Source organism: Scomber scombrus, chromosome 10 (assembly GCF_963691925.1).
Source record: "Scomber scombrus chromosome 10, fScoSco1.1, whole genome shotgun sequence".
Classification (NCBI taxonomy): Eukaryota; Metazoa; Chordata; class Actinopteri; order Scombriformes; family Scombridae; genus Scomber; species Scomber scombrus.
In genome coordinates this window covers 4,804,535-4,826,196 of record NC_084979.1, presented here as the reverse complement: position 1 = coordinate 4,826,196, position 21,662 = coordinate 4,804,535, and the positions used below count along the sequence as shown (strand labels likewise).

Below are 21,662 nucleotides of genomic sequence, written 5' to 3'. Positions count from 1 at the left end.
ACTGTTGTAGATGACTAGTTGTATTTGGATTACTTTTTTTTAGAATATTTTATTTTCAGTTTTCCAACTTAACAAGACATACATGAACATACAGGAACATAGTTCTAAACCCCTTCCCTAACCCACCCAACAACAAACAGAAAAGGTAACGTAAAACGAGAGGCGAGACAAACAATACTCAGTACTGATGATCGAAGGCTTAGCCCTCTTCTATACCACATCTAAAGCACAGGTTGGATATCTCAGGTTTATATTTATGCAATTTCTGTGGCGTAATATAAATGATGGAGAAAGTTATAATGGGTCAGTCTGTATCTGGAGTTAATAGTGGCACTTAGATTTTTTTGACACAATTCAGACAGAAGAAGTTTGATTGAATCCAGTCTAAAGGCTTACCCATGTCTTTGCCTTATTCTCACACTCCTTGCCTTCTTGACAATATAAAACACTATTGTTGATGTTCACCTATGTATTATGCAGTATAATAAATGCCAATTTGGTTACTTTGGTGCAGTAATGTCATGTTGACTTTGGCCATACTAAATTACATTATAATTTGGATGTCCGTTGTGATGCATTGTAAGGAACTTCTAATGCATACTGAATAGAAGGTAATCTTCAGGGCTGCATAATAAAAACTGCTTTATTCCTGGGATGGGCATACAACCAAAAGTGCAGACTTGAACAGGATTAACTTGAACAAAGGATCCAACAAAACTGAACTGTAAACCAAGACTTAAGTACAGACAGAACTAATTCATTGATAGGGAAAAGGCTGGGAGTTTATTGGCTGAGAGGACACTGGAGACAGGGCAGGGTTGATGAGACTGATACTTGACAGGTGTGAAGGCTGAGGCAGTTCCAACGAACCTGATGCGGGGCAGGTGTGGAGAGAATAATGGGTTGAGGAGGAGTGCAGGAACACAGAAGTGTTACGGAAACACAGAGTAAACTGAAAATCAAAACCCAAAAGTCCAAAAAACCACGAGTCATGACAATAAACTGAAGCCATACATGCATCTATTTGATTAAGTCAAAACAGATTGTCAGTTTCCACTTGGCTAGGTGTAATTTGATTTTCAGTTAGCCTGTCTCCTTTTTTTGTGTCGATCCAATAAGGTACTGATGCTTCACGGACTCATTTGGGGTTGGGAATCTATCTGAAATTGAGATTTGGTGTTTGCACGGCTGCAGGGGATTAGGTGTAATTAAAAAACAACAACTTTTACCTGGGTGACAAAAATAAACTCTGAGCTACATCCTACTCCCACACTGTAAGCTGAAAAGTTCACATGAGTTGGATCCAAGTAAAAACCTTGCTCTGGGTAATATTATATTTCCAACATTTTGGTGTAGCTGTTGTGATTTCCCCTCGATATCTAAAATAACTTCAGTTTGCCTCTTGAAATACCTTGAAATATCTGATTTGAACATTATCAGATTCAAAATGGACAGTAATGGACAGGCTGTTAGCCTTCAGCAGTGATGAGGAGAGGGATGAAGAGGTCTGGTAAATACACTGCTTTCTAATTCCACACCCCCAGATTTGTGATATCACTTGAGGCATTTGTCTTCCTTTACGCATCCACTATCAAAAAAGGGAAGAAAAATGTATAATGTAAAACAGGAAGAATTTATTTGAGGATTCAATTAATTTGGAAAGAACAGATATTGGTTATGAGGTTACTATAAAACTTTAAGTATGCAAAATATACTGATGGCAAGAATTTACATTACTGAAGAAAAGATTCAACAATTTAATTACATGGCTTCAGATGTGTTCATCAACTGCAACATGATTTAACTCTGCTCTTTGCTTCCTGGGATTGTTAGAAGGTTTAAAATCTATGGCAAAGGTTAACTACAGTGATTAATTGTCATATTTTGCTATGTATTCTGCATGTCTAGTTTCAACCAGATATGGAATCATACTCCCCCCCCCCCCCCCCCCCCCCCCCCCCATGAACTCTCTGGCACCTGCCAGAGTTCATATCTTTGTGTCCACCCCAACACTTCACTGCATTAGGAAGGTTATTGCGGAGTGTAATGAGTGATGGAGATGCATAAAAGATAGGAGGCAAAAAAGGGAAGGAATGACGAGGAAAGGGACGGAAGAAAAGCAAATAAGGGAATAAGAGAAGTGAATAAGGGATCAAGAGGGTTCTAGGATGGGGGGATAGAGGGCTGGTTGGGGAGGAGTGATGGTATATCTCCAACCTTATATAGAGTGTGTTTGTCTACAGGGTTCAGCTGACCCCCCCTCCTCCCCTGGGGTATGTCCAGGAATAGAAGGAGGAGAATTGGAGGAAGAAGAAGGTGGTCAGAGAAGGAAACGGCAGGAATAAGAAAAAGAAAAAAATATTTTTAAAAAAAAGACAAATAATTTCCTCCCTCTGTCTTTCATTCCTTCTCTGCAAACCAACCTCGTGTCACCGTTCCACATCTTTGTTTCCAATCTGCTGAAAGGATGTGTGGAAAATGTTGTGCTGTGTTGCACAGCATCAGCTGGTGCTGTCAGTCAGGCAGCGAGCATGCACTCGTCGAATGCGGTGACATCATTGGGAAGCTGAACTCGCGCCCAGGCCCCCGGGGAAGGCAGAGGGGATGGCTGAGAGGGGTGACAGGAGGTTATGATGGAAAGAGGAGACGGTGTGAATCAAAACATGGAGAATAGTAGGAGGGGGATAAAGAAAGAGTACTGTCCATAGAGAAGAAATGTGGAATGTGACCAGGTGTTTAGTACTGTAAGAAGAGGAATGGATCTAAACCTGCCAAAAACTGAGATCATGTGAACAGCACTGGTCATTTAATTTTTTAACTGTAGTTTAAAGAGGAAATATGTAACACTGCATTTCAAATGGGTAGTGCAGTCAAAATTCAAAAGATTGGAGAAGGTTGTCTCCCCCTGTCTCCTCCGCTTCCAGACCTATGTGGGTTTTTACGTTGGGTGGAATCTATCTCAGTTGATCTAGTTTATTTGTTTGTTTCCATGGCTGCAACACGCTGTGTTTGTGTGCCAATGTTTCATATCTGGCAACCTGGGGTGTCAAAATGGGTGTTAGCCTGATCTAATAGAAATACATGAAATGACCAGGACCTCCTAAAATTGCATTATGTAGTGTGTTACAAGCACACTACATAATGCAATGTACCACAATTGAATGATTGAATGATGAATAAGCAGTGTGGAATCACACAGGGCGAATCACACAGGCCAAAACACTGAATATAACATTTCAAAGGAGAAGTTACTGACTGTAGTATTATAGTTGCAGAGGCCATAATTTTACTTATAGCATATTTCCTTAATCTCAGATAACATATCATGGTCTTTTTTCATACAGTAAATATATTACATATTGGTCCTTTAATTAAATCCTAAAGTGGTTAGGCTACTAGTTACTACTAGTTTTGCCGGAGCAGGTTGCCAAAGGGAAATAAAAGGAGAAAATGCATTTCTGCTCAAATGATTTTTTTTTTTAATAGATGCATTTAATCTCTTGAATTACACAACAGCCTTCTACTCTAGATATACTCAAAGACATACAAGATGATGACGTATGGATAATGTACTTTCAAAACAAATGTATTCCCTCGCTCCAAAAAAACTTGAGCAAAAACCCCCAAAAATAGAATACTTTTGTAACTTTTTATTGAATAATTAATGTGTATTTAAACACCAGCAGCAGGTTACTAGAAGTCTACAGCCATGCTAGCAGCCCTTCGAGGTTGTGCTTAGTTAAATGCTAAGATTATCATATGCTAATATGTTCACAGTGACAATGCTAATATGTCGATGCTAAGCAGGTATAAAGTTAACCACCTTCACCATCTTTGTGTAGCTTGTTAGCAGGTATATAGTTAACTATGTTCACCATCTTTATTTAGCTTGTTAGTCGTTTTAAAGTTACCATGCTCACCATTTTGTTTAGTTTGTTAGCAAATATAAAGTTCATTATGTTCACCATCCATTGTTAAGTTTAGCAAATATAAAGTTAACCATGTTTACCATATTTGTTTAGCTTGTTAGCATATATAAAGTTAACCATGTTCACCACCTTTGTTTAGTTTGTTAGCAGGTATACAATTACCCATATTTTCCATCTTTGTTTAGCTTGATAGCAGGTATAAAATTAACCATGTTTACCATCTTTGTTTAGCTTGTTAGCAGATATAAAGTTAATCATATTTGCCATCTATGTTTAGCTTGATAGCAGGTGTAAAATTACCCATGTTTACCATCTTTGTTTAGCTTGTTAGCAGATATAAAGTTAATCATATTTGCCATCTATGTTTAGCTTGATAGCAGGTGTATAATTACCCATGTTTACCATCTTTGTTTAACTTGTTAGCAGGTTTAAAGTTAACCATGCTCGCCATCTTTATTTAACTTGTTAGCATTTATACATTTAACCATGTTTATCATCTTTGTTGAGCTTGTTAGCAGTTATAAATGACACGCTCACCATCTTTGTTTAGTTTGTTAGCTTCGTTTTGTTAATTATAACTAAACATTAGAAACTAAGTACAACTGAGAACAACTAATGTTGTTAGTTTAGCACGTATTTACTTAGGAACCAACTGGAAAAACTGAATTTTAGCCTAGCTGATGGTGCTACATGAAAAGTTAAGGGATTTCAAAGTAATTTAAGTTCATCCTGAGGGGAACATGAATGTTTGTACATTTCAGTAAAAACTACAAATACTTTGACCTTCTGGTTGTGCAAGAGGAAAGGTCTAAAGATCACCAAAGTCATTAGTGTTCATCCTCTATGAATGTCTGTACTACCCGTCTCATAGCTTTCAATATATTTCAGCCTGGACCAAAGTGGTGCACTGACCAGTCAACCGACAGAGCCTTGTTGGTAGCATGGCTAAAAATACAGTATATGTACCATGTGCTACATATAAAGACCTACATTATTAATACACAAAAACATGCAACTTACATAGATACATGCAAACATCATCCAAGTTCACTATCCCCTAAATACTGTTCATATTCTACAGAAATCAAAGTCACATACAATCCACAGGTAATCCATGGGTCAAAGGAAGAGAAACCAATTACCAAACCAAATACCTGAATAAAGTCATTATCACAAATTACACCCCCAATCCAGTTCCAACCAATTACTCTACTCTCCTGCAGACTGCACTGTATTATTACCATCAGTGAGTTTCCGCCTGCTATGTCTCAATTTTCTAGATTTCTTGTGAACAGCAGCATATAATGAACTCAATGGTGACTGAGAATTAACTCAGTGGTGACTGAGACTCCAACAATGAAGAAATCATCTAAATATAACATAATTATCTACCCAAGCTGCTGTGCAGGTACATGTTCACTCCATGCAAACCTTATCCAACCAGGATAAGAAGAAAACTGGTGTGAGCAATATATATCTTAGTTGGTGAACGTTTTCACCACTAAATTCTGCCCTGATCTTGATGCTGATACAATGTGTAGATTTGAAGAAAACTTATAATGATGTTGCACAAACGTTACTTAGGCCAGTACACTGTTGTTAACTTTAAACCATCTGACATACATAATCCAGTCAAAAGTTTGGACACCACATTACAAGGAAAGTAAATTTGTGGTGCTCAAAATGATGAAAAATTATATTTAAAGCTCTACCATGGCTCTAAGAATATCAGTGTGGTCTGTCCAGACTGAAATACCTCAACAATTGTTGGATGGATTGCCATGAAATGTAGTATTGACATTCAAGTTCCCCCCAGGATGAACTGTAATAATTAAGGTCATTCTTTAACTTCTAATACTTAATAATATATGGTAAAACAAAATGTGTGCAAGGAACAAATGAGGAACAACCTAAAATTGATGAATCGTTAATAAATGCTTCCAGAATAACTGAGAATTGAGGACTAAATAAAAGATAATGATGAGTTTCTAGAGACCAGACTGGGAGATACCATATCAATGAATCATTAGGTAATGATTAGTTCATAAATATCTGTGAATCCATCATACTGACCACTTTCTTCAAGAGTTTTTCCTGATTAACTCAGACCTGCCTAGCTCGAGCAGAGAACCCATGAGTGGCCAATCGAAATTGTGTTTGCCAAAAATGTTTTTGTTCAGTTTTTGTTGTTCATGGTTGGTCCAAAGAAGAAAAAAGAAAAAAGAAAAAAAACATCCATCTAGATCTGCAACATTTAGTCAAGTTATTGATTAGTCAAATGAGAGAAAAGGAATCTTCAACTATTTTTTTTATAAATATTCAATTGTTTGTTCAATTAAAAATCCAAATTTTAGTACGCTGATCATCATGAGAATATTTGACACACTGAGATACAATTTAATGATGTTGAGTTAATAGTAAGTTTCTTTCTTTCTATAAAGCACTGAATGACTGACTGGCCTAATTTTTCATTTTAATCCTCCTAGCTGCAGGAAAAGCCTCAATCTGTAATGTCTTTTGAAGCAACTCCAAATGATTCTTTTTTTTCTGTTGCTTTTCAATAATGACCCTTGCTTCTTACTAACTGCATGTCTGGCACTCATGCTTTTTGATCAACTGCAGTTGCTCTAGTCTCTAAGCCAATGAGACAGCACTCTGTTCATAAATAGAATTCCAGTGAAAGCTTCTTAAAATTCCAGAGTGTAGACCAAGATCAGCTGAGACTCAACTGTTTCCATCAGCTGACCTGGAAGCTGAAGTGGAAAGTGCACTTGATAGTGTATATGTTTGTATGTGACAAATAAAACATTTTTTCCACTACTTTAGTCCATGCTGAAATATCTCAACAACTATTTGATAGATGATTTATTTTTTCATTCAAGGTCCCCAGAGGATGAATCCAAATGGCTTATGTGATTCATGAAGGTTTATGCCGCCATCATCATGTCAAACTTTCTGTTAGTCCAATACTTTGGTTTATGAACCAATACCTGTTAATCTAATGACAATCAATTCAGACTCAGCTGTACTTTGTGTTTCATACTAATCAGCAAATGAACACAATTAACAAACCAAACGAAGATGGTGAGCATTAACAATACCTGTTGTCATGTGTGACCATCTAAGCATGCTGATGTTACCATTTAGCTAAGTATAGACTCACACAGATGCTACCATGGCTGAAGGCTCATCTTTCCCTCCATGTAAAACCACTACACAATGGAACTAAAGAGTGGTGAGAGTTTTGCAGCAGTATATTCATTTTAATTTGCCTTAACATATACTTTGTTCAATATGATTCAGCTTGGTGATTGATTGATGTACTAACCATGGGTTGCATAATCAGGCTTGTGGCTAGGTGATCTAATTTAGTCGGTTTGCTTGTTAAAGTAGTGGGAAACCAATAGCTAAGATGGTTAAAGATGAGGTACAGCTGTGTGAGATCAAAAGTCTATTTGCACGCCTCTTAAGTTACAGATGTCACCAGTGCAAGGCCAAGTCCAAGGCAGCGAGGACAGAGAGACAGGCAGATAGATGGGTTGACGGACATTGCTAAAGGGGTAGAGAATCTGTGCACACTGGGAGGTGTTAATCTTGCTGTGCACGTTTGTCCGTGAGATGTGTATATGAGTGTGCATGTGTCCTGTTCTTCTAACGTATGTGAAATCAAGTGTCCATCTGCACTGAGATGCCCTGTTGATCCACGGCCAAAATAACCTCCAGCTGCCCGATGCCTCCGCTGTGTTTTCTTTTTTTTTTTCTTCTTAAATAAATGTCACTGGGGCTTGTCTGTTATCTAAATATAAATATGGCGGATTGGAGAGTGTGCCACAAAAGGGGATGTCCATCAGGAGTTTGTAAGAGGGCACAAACTAAAGTCGGATTTGATTGGCTGACTTTTCTGAGGAGGGGGTCTCTTGCCCAATCCTGATCATTTTCAGTAAAAGTGTAGTGGGATGAGAGGGTACTTATGGAGGGGAGGGGAGCCACAGTGCTACCTGAACTGTGTAGAAGGGAGACTTTCTTTCTCAGCCGTCTGTTGTTTGCACTGGTGTCTGTTTCGCAGCACAGCCGGCCACCATGGTAAGAAACCGAAAATTAAGATGGAGGTTAAAGGGAATATTTGAGGATTTATTTTTCACTTTCTGTTTTTAACTTTGAACTGGAGAGGATAAAAAGCATGGTGACAGAAGATGGAAACTATTATCGGAAGCAAAAAGAAACTTTTTCTTCTGCTTGCCCACAGTCACCCAGCAAGTCCTCATCTGCAACACAGCTGGATTACAGCTGGATGCCTACGAATGCTTTTATCTTTTGGGATTCCTTAAAGTAGAATTTAATTCGAGGCACATATGGTGTTTTGGTTGTTTGTAACTTTCTTACGCTTGCTCAAGACAGGAAAATTAACTTCTCTGACTGATAAGCTGCTGTTGGAAACCTTCTGTTCAACTTCTGTAACTCCTCTCTGCAGATGGTTGACAGCCAGATGTGATTTTACTCTGCGTTTGTGTTCCATCACATTGTCACTTAACTCAATACGATTGATATTGATATTGAGATTATAGGGAGCGACGCTAAAGATAGAAAGCACACAGCTGAGTAAAGTGAGACATGGCGCCTTTTCTGAGTGTCCTAACTTAGGGCGTTCACCTTGAGAAAATCCCTCCCAAATCCTCTCCATAGTGTCACCTTAAAAATAGCTTTAAAGTGGACGAATGACTAACCCCCTGTTGTTTTGTGTGACCTTCCATTTGTCAAAATTAGTGTGCGCCTTTCAAGTAAACTGACAAAGAGGGGAAAATAATGAGCTGTCGTCATCAACTACTGAGAAACAGAGGTCTATAGAACAGTTAAAGGGGAATACCACTCAATTTTAGTATTCTTCTGCAATGCCGTGATGTGATAGCACGGATAGTGTGTTTTCTTTTCTGTTTCAAAATGAAAATTCAACTTGTTTGCCTTATAAAGAAAATGAAAAAAGAAGCCAGCATCGTCAAGAAAGATTGATATTGGATGCATGACCTTCAGTGTAATTTAAAGGTGTGATGTCATCGGGTTTAAAGTCTGGATACGAGAACAGACTGGAAAGATGGCAGCGAGTGTTTGTTGCTAAAGACTGGAACAACATAGATAAAAACCAAGCAAACATCAGTTGGCATCACACACTCAGGTGTAACTGTTCCAACATATTGATTTGGCAACACTGAGTCTGTGCTAACATGTTTAATATTGAGTGGTGTTCCCCTTTAAGAACCATCATCAACAGCTGCGGCCAGCTGGTGGGGGATTAAACATGACTTCTTACCTGACATAAGACTATTTCCAGTCCTTGGCTGTCACTATGTCAATGACAGCTCTTTCTCTGGCTTTAGGTTTCTCTTTTGGTTTCCTCTGGCTCAACAGGGCTTAACTAGAAGGAGGTAGAATGACCAGAGCATACCACTGAAGGATCATACCAATGTGTATAAACTAAAAGGCACAAAAACATGTCTTTTTATTAAATTAAAACTAGAAACCCCCTTGAAATAGGCAATACTTGCAATATAATACAATGATAATGTTACTGTGCAATTAAACTTAAAACCAGATATCATGTTTAACTGTAATGTAAATTTAACAAGACATTTGTATTTGGTGTCTGATGCAGCAGATGTAAACCAGTGACTGCTTGCAAGGTAGCAAAACCACCCATACAATCTAAAACACCACTATAGTGCTTTTTTGTAATCTATGGTGTATGATTTGCTGTAAACAGGGCAGGAATGGACAGGTTGGCAGAGAATAAGAGGCTGATAGATTTTGATACAAACAGCTTAATGGTTCTATAGAGAGTTGATGAAGATGCTATCATCCTTAGACTATAGTCGCTCCTTACATCCTGTTTTAGTTCTTAACATGTTCAGCGTCATCACAATGCAGCTTCCAGGAAAATGAGTAATATGAATGATAACTAATGACCTCCTTTTCTTTCATTCATCCACCACTGTCCCCTCCTCCCTTCATTTCGATCACTTCTCTTAAGCCCACTGACGCCCAAAGCGATGCCCGCTCCTTCCTGACTGAGGAGATGATTGCAGGTCAGTTTGTACTATAATGCATCTCTTCATCATCATTTAGTGAATTTCACTTGATGATGTTCCTCCTTATTCCAACTGTTCCAATCCTATTGTTAGTAATTATTTTGATTATTAATGAATGGCTCTTAAGTGAACTGAAAATTAATCAAACAGATATTTATATTTTAAAAAGTGATATGTCATGAGTCAGCTTGTTGTAATCCTCCAAAATGTTAAAATTCAAGCACAAAGTCTTGCAACCAATGTCCTTCTGTCATCTAGAATTCAAGGCTGCTTTCGACATGTTCGACACCGATGGTGGCGGTGACATCAGCACCAAGGAGTTGGGCCAGGTGATGAGAATGCTGGGCCAAAACCCGTCAAGGGAGGAGTTGGATGCCATCATTGAGGAGGTGGATGAGGACGGTGAGACCACTGTGAGATCAAACAAATAGAAAAGGGACAAAGGATCTTGCGTCAAAATGCAAAAACCATACATATGATTGATGAAATTGAGCTTTCAGTGTTCCCTGTCCCTGTTTTCATAATTATAAGACGGTGGACTATTAGCTGGATTGAGTGTCCTTTTGAGAGTCCTTTTTTATTGTGTTTTTGATGCATACACTAATGCAATGCAATGATGCAATGCAAGGAAATGTAGGATGTTCTCACAGCTGAAAAACTAAAATAAATTGTTTTGTAGTTTTGAGACAACTCCAGAAAAGTCTTGTAAAATAAAGAAATTTAAACTCAGGAAAAAAAAATTGTGTAATCTATCTTTTGAGATTAATTGGCATGTAGTACTAACTGCTAAAATAGTAAACTACCACAGTTAGTTACTGTATTAGTATGTAATATGCGTAGTTTGGGTCAAGAAAAGGTTGTGTTCTGTTGTGACTCGCATACACTTGGAAGGTTTTTAGAAAGTGGCTACAAATAATTACTAATTGCATTGACCTCCAAGGACACAATAAACAAGATTAATGATTATGGGATTCTTAGAAAAAAAAAACTGTTATTCAAACATCACTCCTCTCTCCTCTTCTCAGGCAGCGGTACCATTGACTTCGAGGAGTTCTTGGTCATGATGGTGCAACAGTTAAAGGAGGACCAGGCCGGAAAGAGTGAAGAAGAACTTTCGGAATGCTTCCGTATTTTTGACAAGTATGACACCAAACCCTAATGGAAAGCCAAATATGTTTTAGCGTTTTAGCACTCTTAGTATTATATATAATGAACATAAAATTGAAACATAAGCCAAATGATTGAGACAATTTAGCATCTGTGTTGCCATTCCTTCGTTTGTCCACCAGAGAGCACACATCTCTTTATTTTAAGTTTACTTGTTGAAGTGGAAAATGTTCATTAGTTATTGTTGTATAAAAATTAGAGGAAGGAACAATAGTAGACACAAGCATGCTCTGTGAAACTAATTAGCTACAGCAGTGTTTCCTAGAATGCTAACAATGACTGATGCCAATCATGTTTACCAATGCCACCATAAAAGTGTAGCGTGTTAGCATGCTAACATTTGCTATAGTTGGCACTAAACACAAAGTAGAGCTGTGGCAGATGGAAATGTCATCAGTATTTAATTATAAGCTAAAGTATTAGACAAATATTGACCTGATGATAGCGGTAGATGGAAAATTAATCACCAAGGTTATATTTATCTTGAGTATGACATGAATGTGAACCATCTCATGGTCATATATTTAGTTTTTAGTGGTTAGTAGTAAGGAATTTCACCAAAAAAATCACACTATATCTTCTAGCTGCCATGGATATCCATTCTAATTTTTGTAGCAGCCCATCCAATGGTTATATATGCTAAGATATTTCATTTTGTCCAAAGCAGCTAGCTTTATAATATACCTACAGTATAGTCTATCTGCCAATACAATGTTATTGTTTTTTTTCAACCACTAATATTGCTTTCAGTATCTCATAATCCAGTCAGCCTTTAATTATAAGACAAGCCACAGTTTGTTGGCTAGAATATAGAATCATTCAGAAAATGTAGCTTAAAAAAAGAAAAAAGAAAAAAAGCTGACCTATTAATAAACAGGAATGTGTGTTGGTGTGTCGATGTAAGACAGCAGAGGTGTGTTTGTTTTGACATAGTGACTTTGATATTGCTTTTTACCCACAGAAACGGAGACGGTTTCATCGACCGGGAGGAGTTTGGAGACATTCTCCATCTCACGGGAGAACCAGTCGTAGAAGAAGATATTGATGAGCTGTTTGGGGAATCTGACAATAACAAGGACGGAAAAATTGATTTTGATGGTGAGCTTAAGCCACATGAACAGGAGGAGATATTTCTTTCCTGTGATCCAGACAGCATTTTTTCAAAAAGTAGATTATAAATATCAGAGGAAGAGAAAAACATACATTCTCACTCATTTAAAACGAAATAATATACTATTTTGTTAACCCTTTCTAAAAATTACACTGTAGGCTACCTTTTTTTTTTGACAAGTAAAGGTGGTACCAGCTATATATTGAGCATAAAATTAAAACACAGTCCACAATGAACTTTCGTTTAAAGGAAATGTTCAACATTTTGGAAAAAACAATTATTATTTTCCTTGCAGAGAGTTAGATATTAAAATCAATTCCACTCACATCTCAGCGTGTTATCAATCTTCTTATCAAACTATCTACAAGAAAGCAAATAACCTTATTTCCCAAAAGTGTAATTTACAGTCCCATCAAATCTCATCCTCCCCATAAGCAGTGTTGGGGAGTAACTAGTTACATGTAATGGTTACAAAATAAATGTAAGGGTACATTACAGTTACTGTTGATGATTACAAAGGGGGTTACATCTGAAGTCAGACCCTTAAGATTTTGCTCAGGAGATTTTTTTCCTCATTTTTTAATATTTAACATGTTACTGAATACATAAATTGCTTTTTTTAATTCTTTGAAATTAATATATTTTTTTATATTTAGTAAATAATCATGACGTGGGCTTATATGGAGCACACATGGGCTTAAATGGTGTCACAGTACCAATTAAACCCATGCCAGACTTTTGACTTTTTTCATCAAATATCTTTATTTTATATTCCAAAATCTACATGAACTAATGAATACATTTTCAAATGAGAGATAAATCTTGCTTTATAAAAAATGATCTCTCTTATAAATCATGTAAGTATCCATGAAAAACAGCTGAACATGTTGGTGCTTAATGGTTACACTTACCCTAACAGCTGAAAATATTTGTTAGAATATTAGAAAATGAATCAAAAAGTAATCAAATGTAATAAGTTACATTACTTTGATCAAGTAATTGAAATAGTTGAAACAATAAAACTTCTCAGATTATGCTCTGCAGTCACTTGAACTAAATATCCTCACATAAAGACTTTGTACACACTGTGACCTGACGTTAAGTGACTGACTAATTCATTCATCAATTCAGTCATTGATCAGTCGCTGTATGTTGGATCGATGGTGGGTTGGCTGATCGACTGTTGCCCTCTCTTTCTCCCTCTAGAATTTCTGAAGATGATGGAGAACGTCCAGTAATGACACCAGCTCTACATTCCTCGGTGACCCTTCCTCTGAGAGATAGGGAGAAAAAAAACCAAGACAAGGGCGATCCGCTATAAATCCCTCTACGGTTGTGAATATGATGTACTTTTTGAGACGTCAAAATGGATAGAGGCTGAAGAATGCCTTCGCCTTCACCCTCACTCAACCCCCCCCAACCCCCCCAACCCCCTTCCCCTTCTCATATGGTGAGGATATCTATAAATATCCGTTCAAACCTTTTAAGACGATGGCACTGTCCACCCTGCTTGCTGCCTCCTTACGCCGACGACCCAGCTGTCCCTTGGCAGCTGTCAGTTCTCAAGAAAGGCTACACCACCTACTAGCTTTAAATCCCCACACCGACCCCCCTTCCTCCTCCTTCTCTTTAAAACTAAATCTCTCCTCCACCCTGTTCTGTGCTTTCTAAATAAATCAACTTTCTCCTTCAGCTCATTGTGGATCTTTGCAAATGATTCTACCTTGCATGCTCGACACGACTTATCTAGTCTGATTCTTGTCTCTTTTTTTATCTATCAAAGGCCTTTCTGGGACTTCTGGATGACCACTGTCTGCCTGACATCACAACTTTTTTTTTAGAAACACACACACATAAACACTGGTGCACAGCCACACATTGAGTCACCACACACTCACAATCACATGTCTGTATACTCGAGAGCTGTTGCTCCTATACACACCAGCTCCTCATGCACACTTTCTACACCACCGATATCCACCTTTTACACACACACACGCACACACACACACACACACACACACACACACACACACACACACACACACACACACACACGCACGCACACACACACACACACACACACACACACACACACACACACACACACACACGCACACATTTGTTCAACTACAATCAATCTTATCTCACTATTCCATTACTTTTGACAATACCAGTCAAAAGTTTGACCACACTTTCCCAGTGAATGAGAAAGTGTGGCCAAACGTTTAACTGGTACTTCTACCAAAATCGCTGTCTCATTCAACAATAAAACTTGTCATCTGAAGCAGAAATTTCCAGTTATCTGATTTAAATTGATCTTTTCCCACTGTTTTCCGCCTAAATCTGTCATAACTCTCTAATCTCTGTGACTGATCTTCAGGCAAGCGTTCTCCCCCAGCACAGAAATCAATGCCCCCCCCCACCCCTCTGCCCCCAAGTGTCTCAGCTCCAGCGTGAGAGGTGAAGAGGCGAACAGGTTGCAGCCAAGCCCCAGACAAGCTGTCGGAGTGCTTTCTCTCTATCTCTCTCTGGTGGGAAAACGCAGGTTTCCCTCTGAGTATAGCCCGCAGCCCCCCACCACCTTTAAAGAAAGCAACATCCCTCCCATTTCTTCATGGCTGCTCTCTCCTCAGCATCACACCCCCTTCCCTCCCTCCCTGTCCCTTTCTCTCATCTCTCGGGCCCTCCCTTCAGGAACCGCCTGCCATAAAAGGAGCAACCAGGTTGTGTTTATCAGGCGACGTGGCACCGGCTTCCACGCTTGTGCTGCTCAGCCTGAAATCTGCCTGCTATTCAGGGCACAGCTAAAGGGGAGGAGACAGAGGAGAGGGTGGGGTGGGGGGGGGGTCTGAGGGTTGCTGGGTGAGATGGGGTCCAGCCCTGCAGACATTTTTTCTCTCGGTTTTGAGTTTCACGCCCAGATTGAAACGCCACCATCACAAAACCAGTAACCTACTTTAAAATCTGGGCCTCCCCCACTGTCTTATGTTTACAAGGTCTAAATAGTGGGCGATGACGAGCCGCAAGATGTGTAGTTTCACTGTTTCTGTTTAAATTTGAGTCATTATTTAAGGCGATTACAACTGAAGGCTTCTGTAGAGTTATTTAATGTTTTTTTATGATTTCAGTGCATTCTGTTTTTCAGTATTAACTATTTTACAGTACGTCACAGTTCTCGCTCACATCCTACCTCTGATAATCTCCATTTTAACAAACCAGGTGACAGACACATTAAAATACTCTATTACATCTTTGCATTATTCCCTTTTTGCATCTCCATTCTTCTCACATAGATTGTACCTTGACCCAAAAGTGCCCCAAAAACTACCCTCGAGACTTAACTTCTTCTACATTCTCAGTCACTTCAACTCCTAGAAACAAGAGCTTTTCCCCTCCAAAGTGTGATTGGCTTGCCTTGGCCCCAGAACCCTAAAAGTTCAGGATACTAAATCTGGAGACCTGTGAGAGCTTGGGGGCGGGACCTGGCCGTCCAGTTTAAAGTGTGTCTGAACCTTCACTTGACGTCTAGTCTCTCTGTTGGGGTGCACACGGATTGACCACTCCTTTGGGCTTTTATTTTCCTTGGATATTTGGGGGGGAAAAGCTAAACCACAAACATGGTAAGAGCAATGAATTGTGCAAAATGACCCGTTAAAAATATGACAAGTTGATCAGTCAACTAGCCATTGGTTATTTCCACATGAAGAAAGGTGCAATTTTAGTGTTTTTTTTTTTTAAATGAATAAAGCATGTGAGAGTATGAGTTGTAGGGAAGCATGTTTCCATCTGTAAATGAGGTTTATAAGTTTAACTGTTGGCTTCCCTTAAATACCTTAAATTATTTTTTATATATTTTATCTTCTTCTTAGTACATTTTTATACTTACTTTAATTGCATTTCATTATAATTCTTGCTAAAAAATATATAAAAATGTATATATCTTAACAATTTCTCTAGTGCGCACATTATCCATACTTGTAAGTTAGAATTGGGTGCTGATGGGGGGGAGCGGGGTGGGCCGCACAACTGGTAAGGTGCCGCTTCTGCTTAGGCGACAAATTCCAAGGGATTGGATGTCGGCCGGCCATATACAGCCAGCGTAATGTGTTGAGCCTGAAATAGCTGGGCTCATTTTCACCGAGCTCAACAATCCTATAGAGACGCATGCACTACATCCTTTAACGCCTAACTAATGAAAGGATGTCATGATAAACATTTATATCATGCAGTAATTGGAAATAAAGATTCAAAATATCTACAATATAATATATGTCTAGAATATCCCTGTGCTGTGCGTAATGGCATTTTTTTTACTCTCCTGTGGTATCATGGTTTTTGGTAATATTCTTTAAAAAAATGAACCACAGGAACAGCCTATGCGTCTTAGAGCTTGGCGCAATTTGGTCCAAACACCATGTCCAATTAAACAATTAACATGGTTTTAATTTGAATAGCCTATCTAACGAAGCCTAAATAAGGCCTGTGGTGATTGTTGAAGTAACAAAGTGACCCCTGTTTTCTTCCAGACTGACGCGCAACAAGAGGCCCGCTCCTACCTGAGCGAGGAAATGTTGTCTGGTGAGTACAGATTACAGTAACGCGTTACTATGTCGTTACTGTATCCAGGAGCTAGGGGTATACAGTAGCTGGTTATAAGTACTGATCAGTCATCCCTCATCTAAATATAAATATGGAATAAGTCTTCCAGTTCCACCCATAGTTTCCTGTTAGAATGAGCTCCTTCAGAAAAAAGCCAGTAATTGGATTTGAATGAGCAGAGTGATAATACGCATATAGCCACAACTTGTCTACTTAATGATCCATACATATCTTATTTCCCTGTGTTGTAACCTTTTACGTGATACATTTAGGATGTAGCGTAAAAGTCCTAGAAAAATAAACTACGCTCCTACAAAAACATACAAACCGTGATCTTTCTCCAGAGTTCAAGGCCGCCTTCGACATGTTCGACACCGATGGTGGCGGTGATATCAGCACCAAGGAGTTGGGCCAGGTGATGAGAATGCTGGGCCAAAACCCGACAAGAGAGGAGTTGGATGAGATCATCGAGGAGGTCGATGAGGACGGTGAGCAACGGATAGGACTTTGTATTTCGAACGGCAACGCAGTATTTTGTGTTTTTTGCGCACTTTATAAGTATCACACATCAGCACAATTAATCCAGTACCTGCATCTAACATTATAGGGCACAAATACCCTTTATGATAAGGCATAATGACTCTGTGTGAGTCATTATGCGTTGGATAGATGAGGTTTAGGCACATAGATGCGCACAAAGAGCATCGATGTTGTCCCACCAACATGAACCATATTCCCAAAACAAGACGTTATTGTCTTTACTGATATTTCACATGTCATCACGTTACATAAACTATATCTAAACTGGGATCACATAACTCCAGTGTTTCATCTCACTGTGGTTCATGTGTAAAACTGTGCGTAAAGACGACCCTGATGTCGAGTCCCACAGGGAGCGCGGCACTTTGAGCCTTTGGAACGGCTGATCATTGTTAATCAATGACATGGCTTCTTTTCACTCTCAGGTAGCGGCACCATCGACTTCGAGGAGTTCTTGGTCATGATGGTGAGGCTCCTAAAGGAGGACCAGGCCGGCAAGAGCGAGGAAGAGTTGGCAGAGTGCTTCCGTGTGTTCGACAAGTATGTTCACATTGTTCCTGCGCACTGCGTGGGCCATTTAGTGTGCGCCAAACTGATTTCTTATATGTTTCCAATCTTTATGCGTTCGTAATGAAATATACTTCTCTTTTTTTCCACAGGAACGCCGACGGCTACATCGACAGAGAGGAGTTCGCCCTCATCATCCGCAGCACCGGCGAGCCCATCTCAGAGGAGGAGATTGATGAGCTGATGAAGGATGGAGACAAAAACGCTGACGGCATGCTTGACTTTGACGGTACGTAAAGAACCCAAATAAGGGACTTGGGGTGTGTATGTGACCCTCACCAGCTTCCAGAATTTGCAGTCACAATGTATTTAATTAGATTTGTTAATCTTATATCAGCCTTAAAATATTCCTGCATGTCCCTCATGTGTCCATGTCATAGGCTGGCTTCAGGTTTTAGTTTGTTTTTATATATTTTATGTGATTTCATTGTTTTTGTTGTCTGTCATAAACACTGCTTGTAGGGGACGAATCATTTGACATGTGCTGCTGCTGATTGTCACTGGAATGTCACATTTCACTAACACAACCCCATCTTCATTCTCTTTTCCAGAATTCCTCAAGATGATGGAGAATGTGCAGTAAAACCAGAAAGACTCATGGACATTCCTCCTCCTCCCCGTGAACCCTCATTCTGAACACATCCGGTCCCTCAATTAACCCTCTCAAATCCCCCCCCCACCCCCCTTCCTCCCTCCCTCCTGTCCAACCTGCCTCTCCATCTCCATCCGTATTGACATCCTCAACAGACAGCTAGGGCACCTGGTGATTAGGGGGAGGGTCGCTGGCTGGGCTTCACCTTTTTCCCCCCAGCTCGCTTGTGATCGCATTAAAGCCCATGGATGCTGCGCTGAAACTGTACTACGTGACAAGACGGCAAGGCTGCAAATGGGGGAAAAAAGTTCACTGCACACACATTTTTTTTTGCTGTATGCATGGCGATAACACGTCATCGGCGACCCTCCTGCTGATAAAGATCAGATCTAGATGTAGTCTAGATGGAACGGCGGCCTGTTACCTGCTGCTTAGACCAATTCAATCAACCACTTCACTGTACAAAGAAGTAATTTGCTTGAACAGAATAAATGAACTAACACATGCTCACGTGTAGTCGGTCTGTCATATTTATGGTCTGTGTAAATTTTTTTTTGTTTTGAGGAATATTAATAAAATGTTTTTCTTCTTTTTGTCTATTTTGTTTGAACCACAGACATTTTTTTGTCTTTACGGTCAACTTTTTGTGTTGAGCATTCAGACTTTTGCAGTAGGGGTCAATTGGGGTCAATGTTGCATTTCAGAAGGTCTACACCTGAAGAGGCCTCATAATAATAATACAAGCATAACATTATTATACATGTTACACCAGTGCACATTTTCAGGGGTCATGAGTCCCTTTAAGGGCTTTTAAGGGTTTGACAAAGCGACTGCAAGTATGTCAGCTGTTCTGAAATCATAAAAAAGCTGCAATATGATACAATATATCCTCTGGAAATGATGGTGCTCAATTTAAACAATCTACTCAGTATTAGTAAAACAATATGTATATTAGTTTATTTCAAGAGTCCCAGACGGCATGAAATCAGGTCACTGTTCACTGTCATATGTAAAATAATGTCATCACATGTCTCAAATAACGCAGAGTCAGCACAAACTTTGACAGAGGTCACACAGATCAATTATTTAACAAGGCAGCAAATTAAAAGTAATGAACAGCCAAATTGAATGAAGACGCCTATGTATGTGGTAAAAAAAAAAGTGACGTAAAGTGAGTTTAAGAGCCGTAATTCGCCTCGTCGAAAGCTTTCCTGGCTCTCTTCAGCTCTTCGTTCATGGTCAGCAGATCTTTCACCCTGGCGAACTTCCTGGGGTCTTTGCGAATGAGGAAAACGATGTCCTCCACCTGGACGCGTCCCTGGCGTCCGATGGACATCGCTTTGTGGGTCATTTCAGTGATAAACTCGATGACCAGATCCTCCAGGATGTCCACAGACTCGGTATACGGGTTCTGGTCGTCCCCAAACCCGTACATCATGCAGCGGAGCTCCTTAGAGAAGAGCCTCTTTCTTCTTCCGTGGCAGACGTCAGTCCCGCCGGAGCCGTCGTCCAGCTCCTGCTCGTCCAGTTCGTCTTCCTCATCCGCCATTCTGCTGGAAAAAAAGCACGGCTTCAGCTTTAATAAAGGCCGTTTTAAACCAGCTTAACACTGAGTAGAAACACATATTAACATTATACTAGCTGTGTTATACCGTGTTGTTAAAGCATAGCAAACAAACATTACCTTGTAGTTCTTCGCTGCAACGCAACACCACAACAACACCGTCGTTTGTATCGCCTTCACCGGAGTTGTTTCCTTCGCCTGCGGAAGTGGTTTAGTGAATAAGGAAAAAGTGTCGTATTTTAAAAGTGCCGCCCCCCAGTGGTTAATTTAATCACACACAGGTTCCAGTTACGCCACAAAGTTTGCAGTTGTTACTCATCCGTAGCTTAACATGCCAGACGGTAGGTTTCAATTTTCTGGTTCGTTTCTGTTTTGTGAGCTCTTGACAATGTTTGGAGACGCAGCGAGGCCAAACTTCGGTCAAAAAAGCTAACAATATTGAAAAGGTTTGCGCCTGAGAGTGACCACCTAACTAGCTTAAACTGTCAATTAAAGTGAGCTACGTACACGTGTGTATAAACTAGTTAATTAACCCATATTTCCACCTGCGCTTTGTGCCTACTAAATAAGTGAAATAAGCAATGAGGTTTGGTGGTGAGCGACAACAGCCATACAGAAAGTAAAACATTTAGGAAATCATACCAACGACACTTGTCGGTGATTTATGCGGATGCCGAATTAAAAAAATAGTTCCTACTGACTCTATAGAGGTCTTTAGTAATAACGAAAATGACTTTTAAGGTGTCTAACAAACACTGATACTCTTAATTGGCGGATTTATGAATGGAGTTCGGTTTAAAGTTACTGGTGTCGCCGTGTTAAACTGACACGTCCCGGGTGGAGATGTGTACCCCGTCCAGTGACAGAGTGAGGCTGTTTAAAGCCCAATGAATGAGATGTTGGTTTATTATCGTACGTATTAGTTAATAGGTTAATATACAGAAGCAATAAAGTCAGGTAATGAGGTAATGTTATTGTTAGCTAAACCTGTCAAACTTAGCCTCTTCAACAGATGGCGAGTGTCAGCGGTGCCTCAGCTAATATTAGCCCGAGGCTGTCTTTAGAAACTACAGTAAACTCCGTTCTTGGTTATTAATGCGTTGGCTAACTATAGTTAATATAACATTAGGTTATTATTACTGTTATCAGCATTTCAGCTCTGTTAATGTGTTTTTTTTCAGCTGTAGCTGATTAAATGACATGCACCCACATTCTAACCTGATTTCTGTCTTTCCCCATTTCCCTTTTGTTCTCTTCGTTTACACGGTGTCTCTTCCTCTCTTTGAAGAAATCAGCTATGGCTGGTAGGAAGGAGTGCAGGCTGAGTTTGGAGATGACCTTTCTACAGTAGCTGTCTGGTCACTGGACAGCTGATCCTGGCAGCCCTGTATGGCGTTCCCTGTCCAGGTCATCTGCAGGGCATTTCGCACTGTTGGATTAGTTCTCTTGTATTATGTCTTCTCTATAGGCATCACCTTCTATAACAAATGGCTAATGAAGGTAAGTGACT

At 39.6% G+C, this 21,662-nt stretch overlaps 4 protein-coding genes across 6 annotated transcripts in view; 3 read left to right on the top strand and 1 right to left on the bottom strand.

Moving 5' to 3' along the window:
* The first annotated feature begins 1,457 nt into the window (after window positions 1-1,457).
* Window positions 1,458-13,525, top strand: LOC133987279 (troponin C, skeletal muscle-like). Its single transcript, XM_062426588.1, has 7 exons — window positions 1,458-1,510; window positions 2,500-2,617; window positions 9,952-10,006; window positions 10,268-10,411; window positions 11,035-11,149; window positions 12,138-12,274; window positions 13,494-13,525. Exons 1-7 carry the CDS (start codon window positions 1,458-1,460, stop codon window positions 13,523-13,525), a joined length of 654 nt encoding a protein of 217 aa, XP_062282572.1.
* Window positions 13,526-15,820: 2,295 nt separating this feature from the next.
* Window positions 15,821-19,187, top strand: tnnc2.2 (troponin C2, fast skeletal type, tandem duplicate 2). The gene is made up of 6 exons (XM_062426986.1): window positions 15,821-15,910; window positions 16,817-16,868; window positions 17,234-17,377; window positions 17,855-17,969; window positions 18,089-18,225; window positions 18,548-19,187. The coding sequence occupies exons 1-6, from the start codon at window positions 15,908-15,910 to the stop codon at window positions 18,577-18,579; spliced, it is 483 nt and encodes a 160-aa protein (XP_062282970.1). The 5' UTR covers window positions 15,821-15,907; the 3' UTR covers window positions 18,580-19,187.
* Window positions 19,188-19,519: 332 nt separating this feature from the next.
* taf13 (TATA-box binding protein associated factor 13) lies at window positions 19,520-21,527 on the bottom strand. Of its 3 annotated transcripts, none has more exons than XM_062426989.1 (2): window positions 21,371-21,527; window positions 19,520-20,138 (listed from the first exon to the last, which is right to left on the bottom strand). In XM_062426989.1, exon 2 carries the CDS (start codon window positions 20,135-20,137, stop codon window positions 19,766-19,768), a length of 372 nt encoding a protein of 123 aa, XP_062282973.1. In that variant the 5' UTR covers window position 20,138; window positions 21,371-21,527; the 3' UTR covers window positions 19,520-19,765. The 3 variants fall into 3 exon arrangements, with proteins under 3 accessions (XP_062282973.1, XP_062282971.1, XP_062282972.1); XM_062426987.1 differs by lacking the exon at window positions 21,371-21,527 and adding an exon at window positions 20,273-20,409; XM_062426988.1 differs by lacking the exon at window positions 21,371-21,527 and adding an exon at window positions 20,273-20,349 and having other exon boundaries at window positions 19,520-20,141.
* LOC133987278 (collagen alpha-1(XX) chain-like) overlaps window positions 21,517-21,662 on the top strand; it is a 45,647-nt gene continuing 45,501 nt past the window's right edge. Inside the window, exon 1 of the mRNA XM_062426587.1 lies at window positions 21,517-21,652. Coding sequence (XP_062282571.1) covers window positions 21,542-21,652 — 111 coding nt within the window. The 5' untranslated portion in view covers window positions 21,517-21,541. The remainder of the gene's footprint in view (window positions 21,653-21,662) is intronic.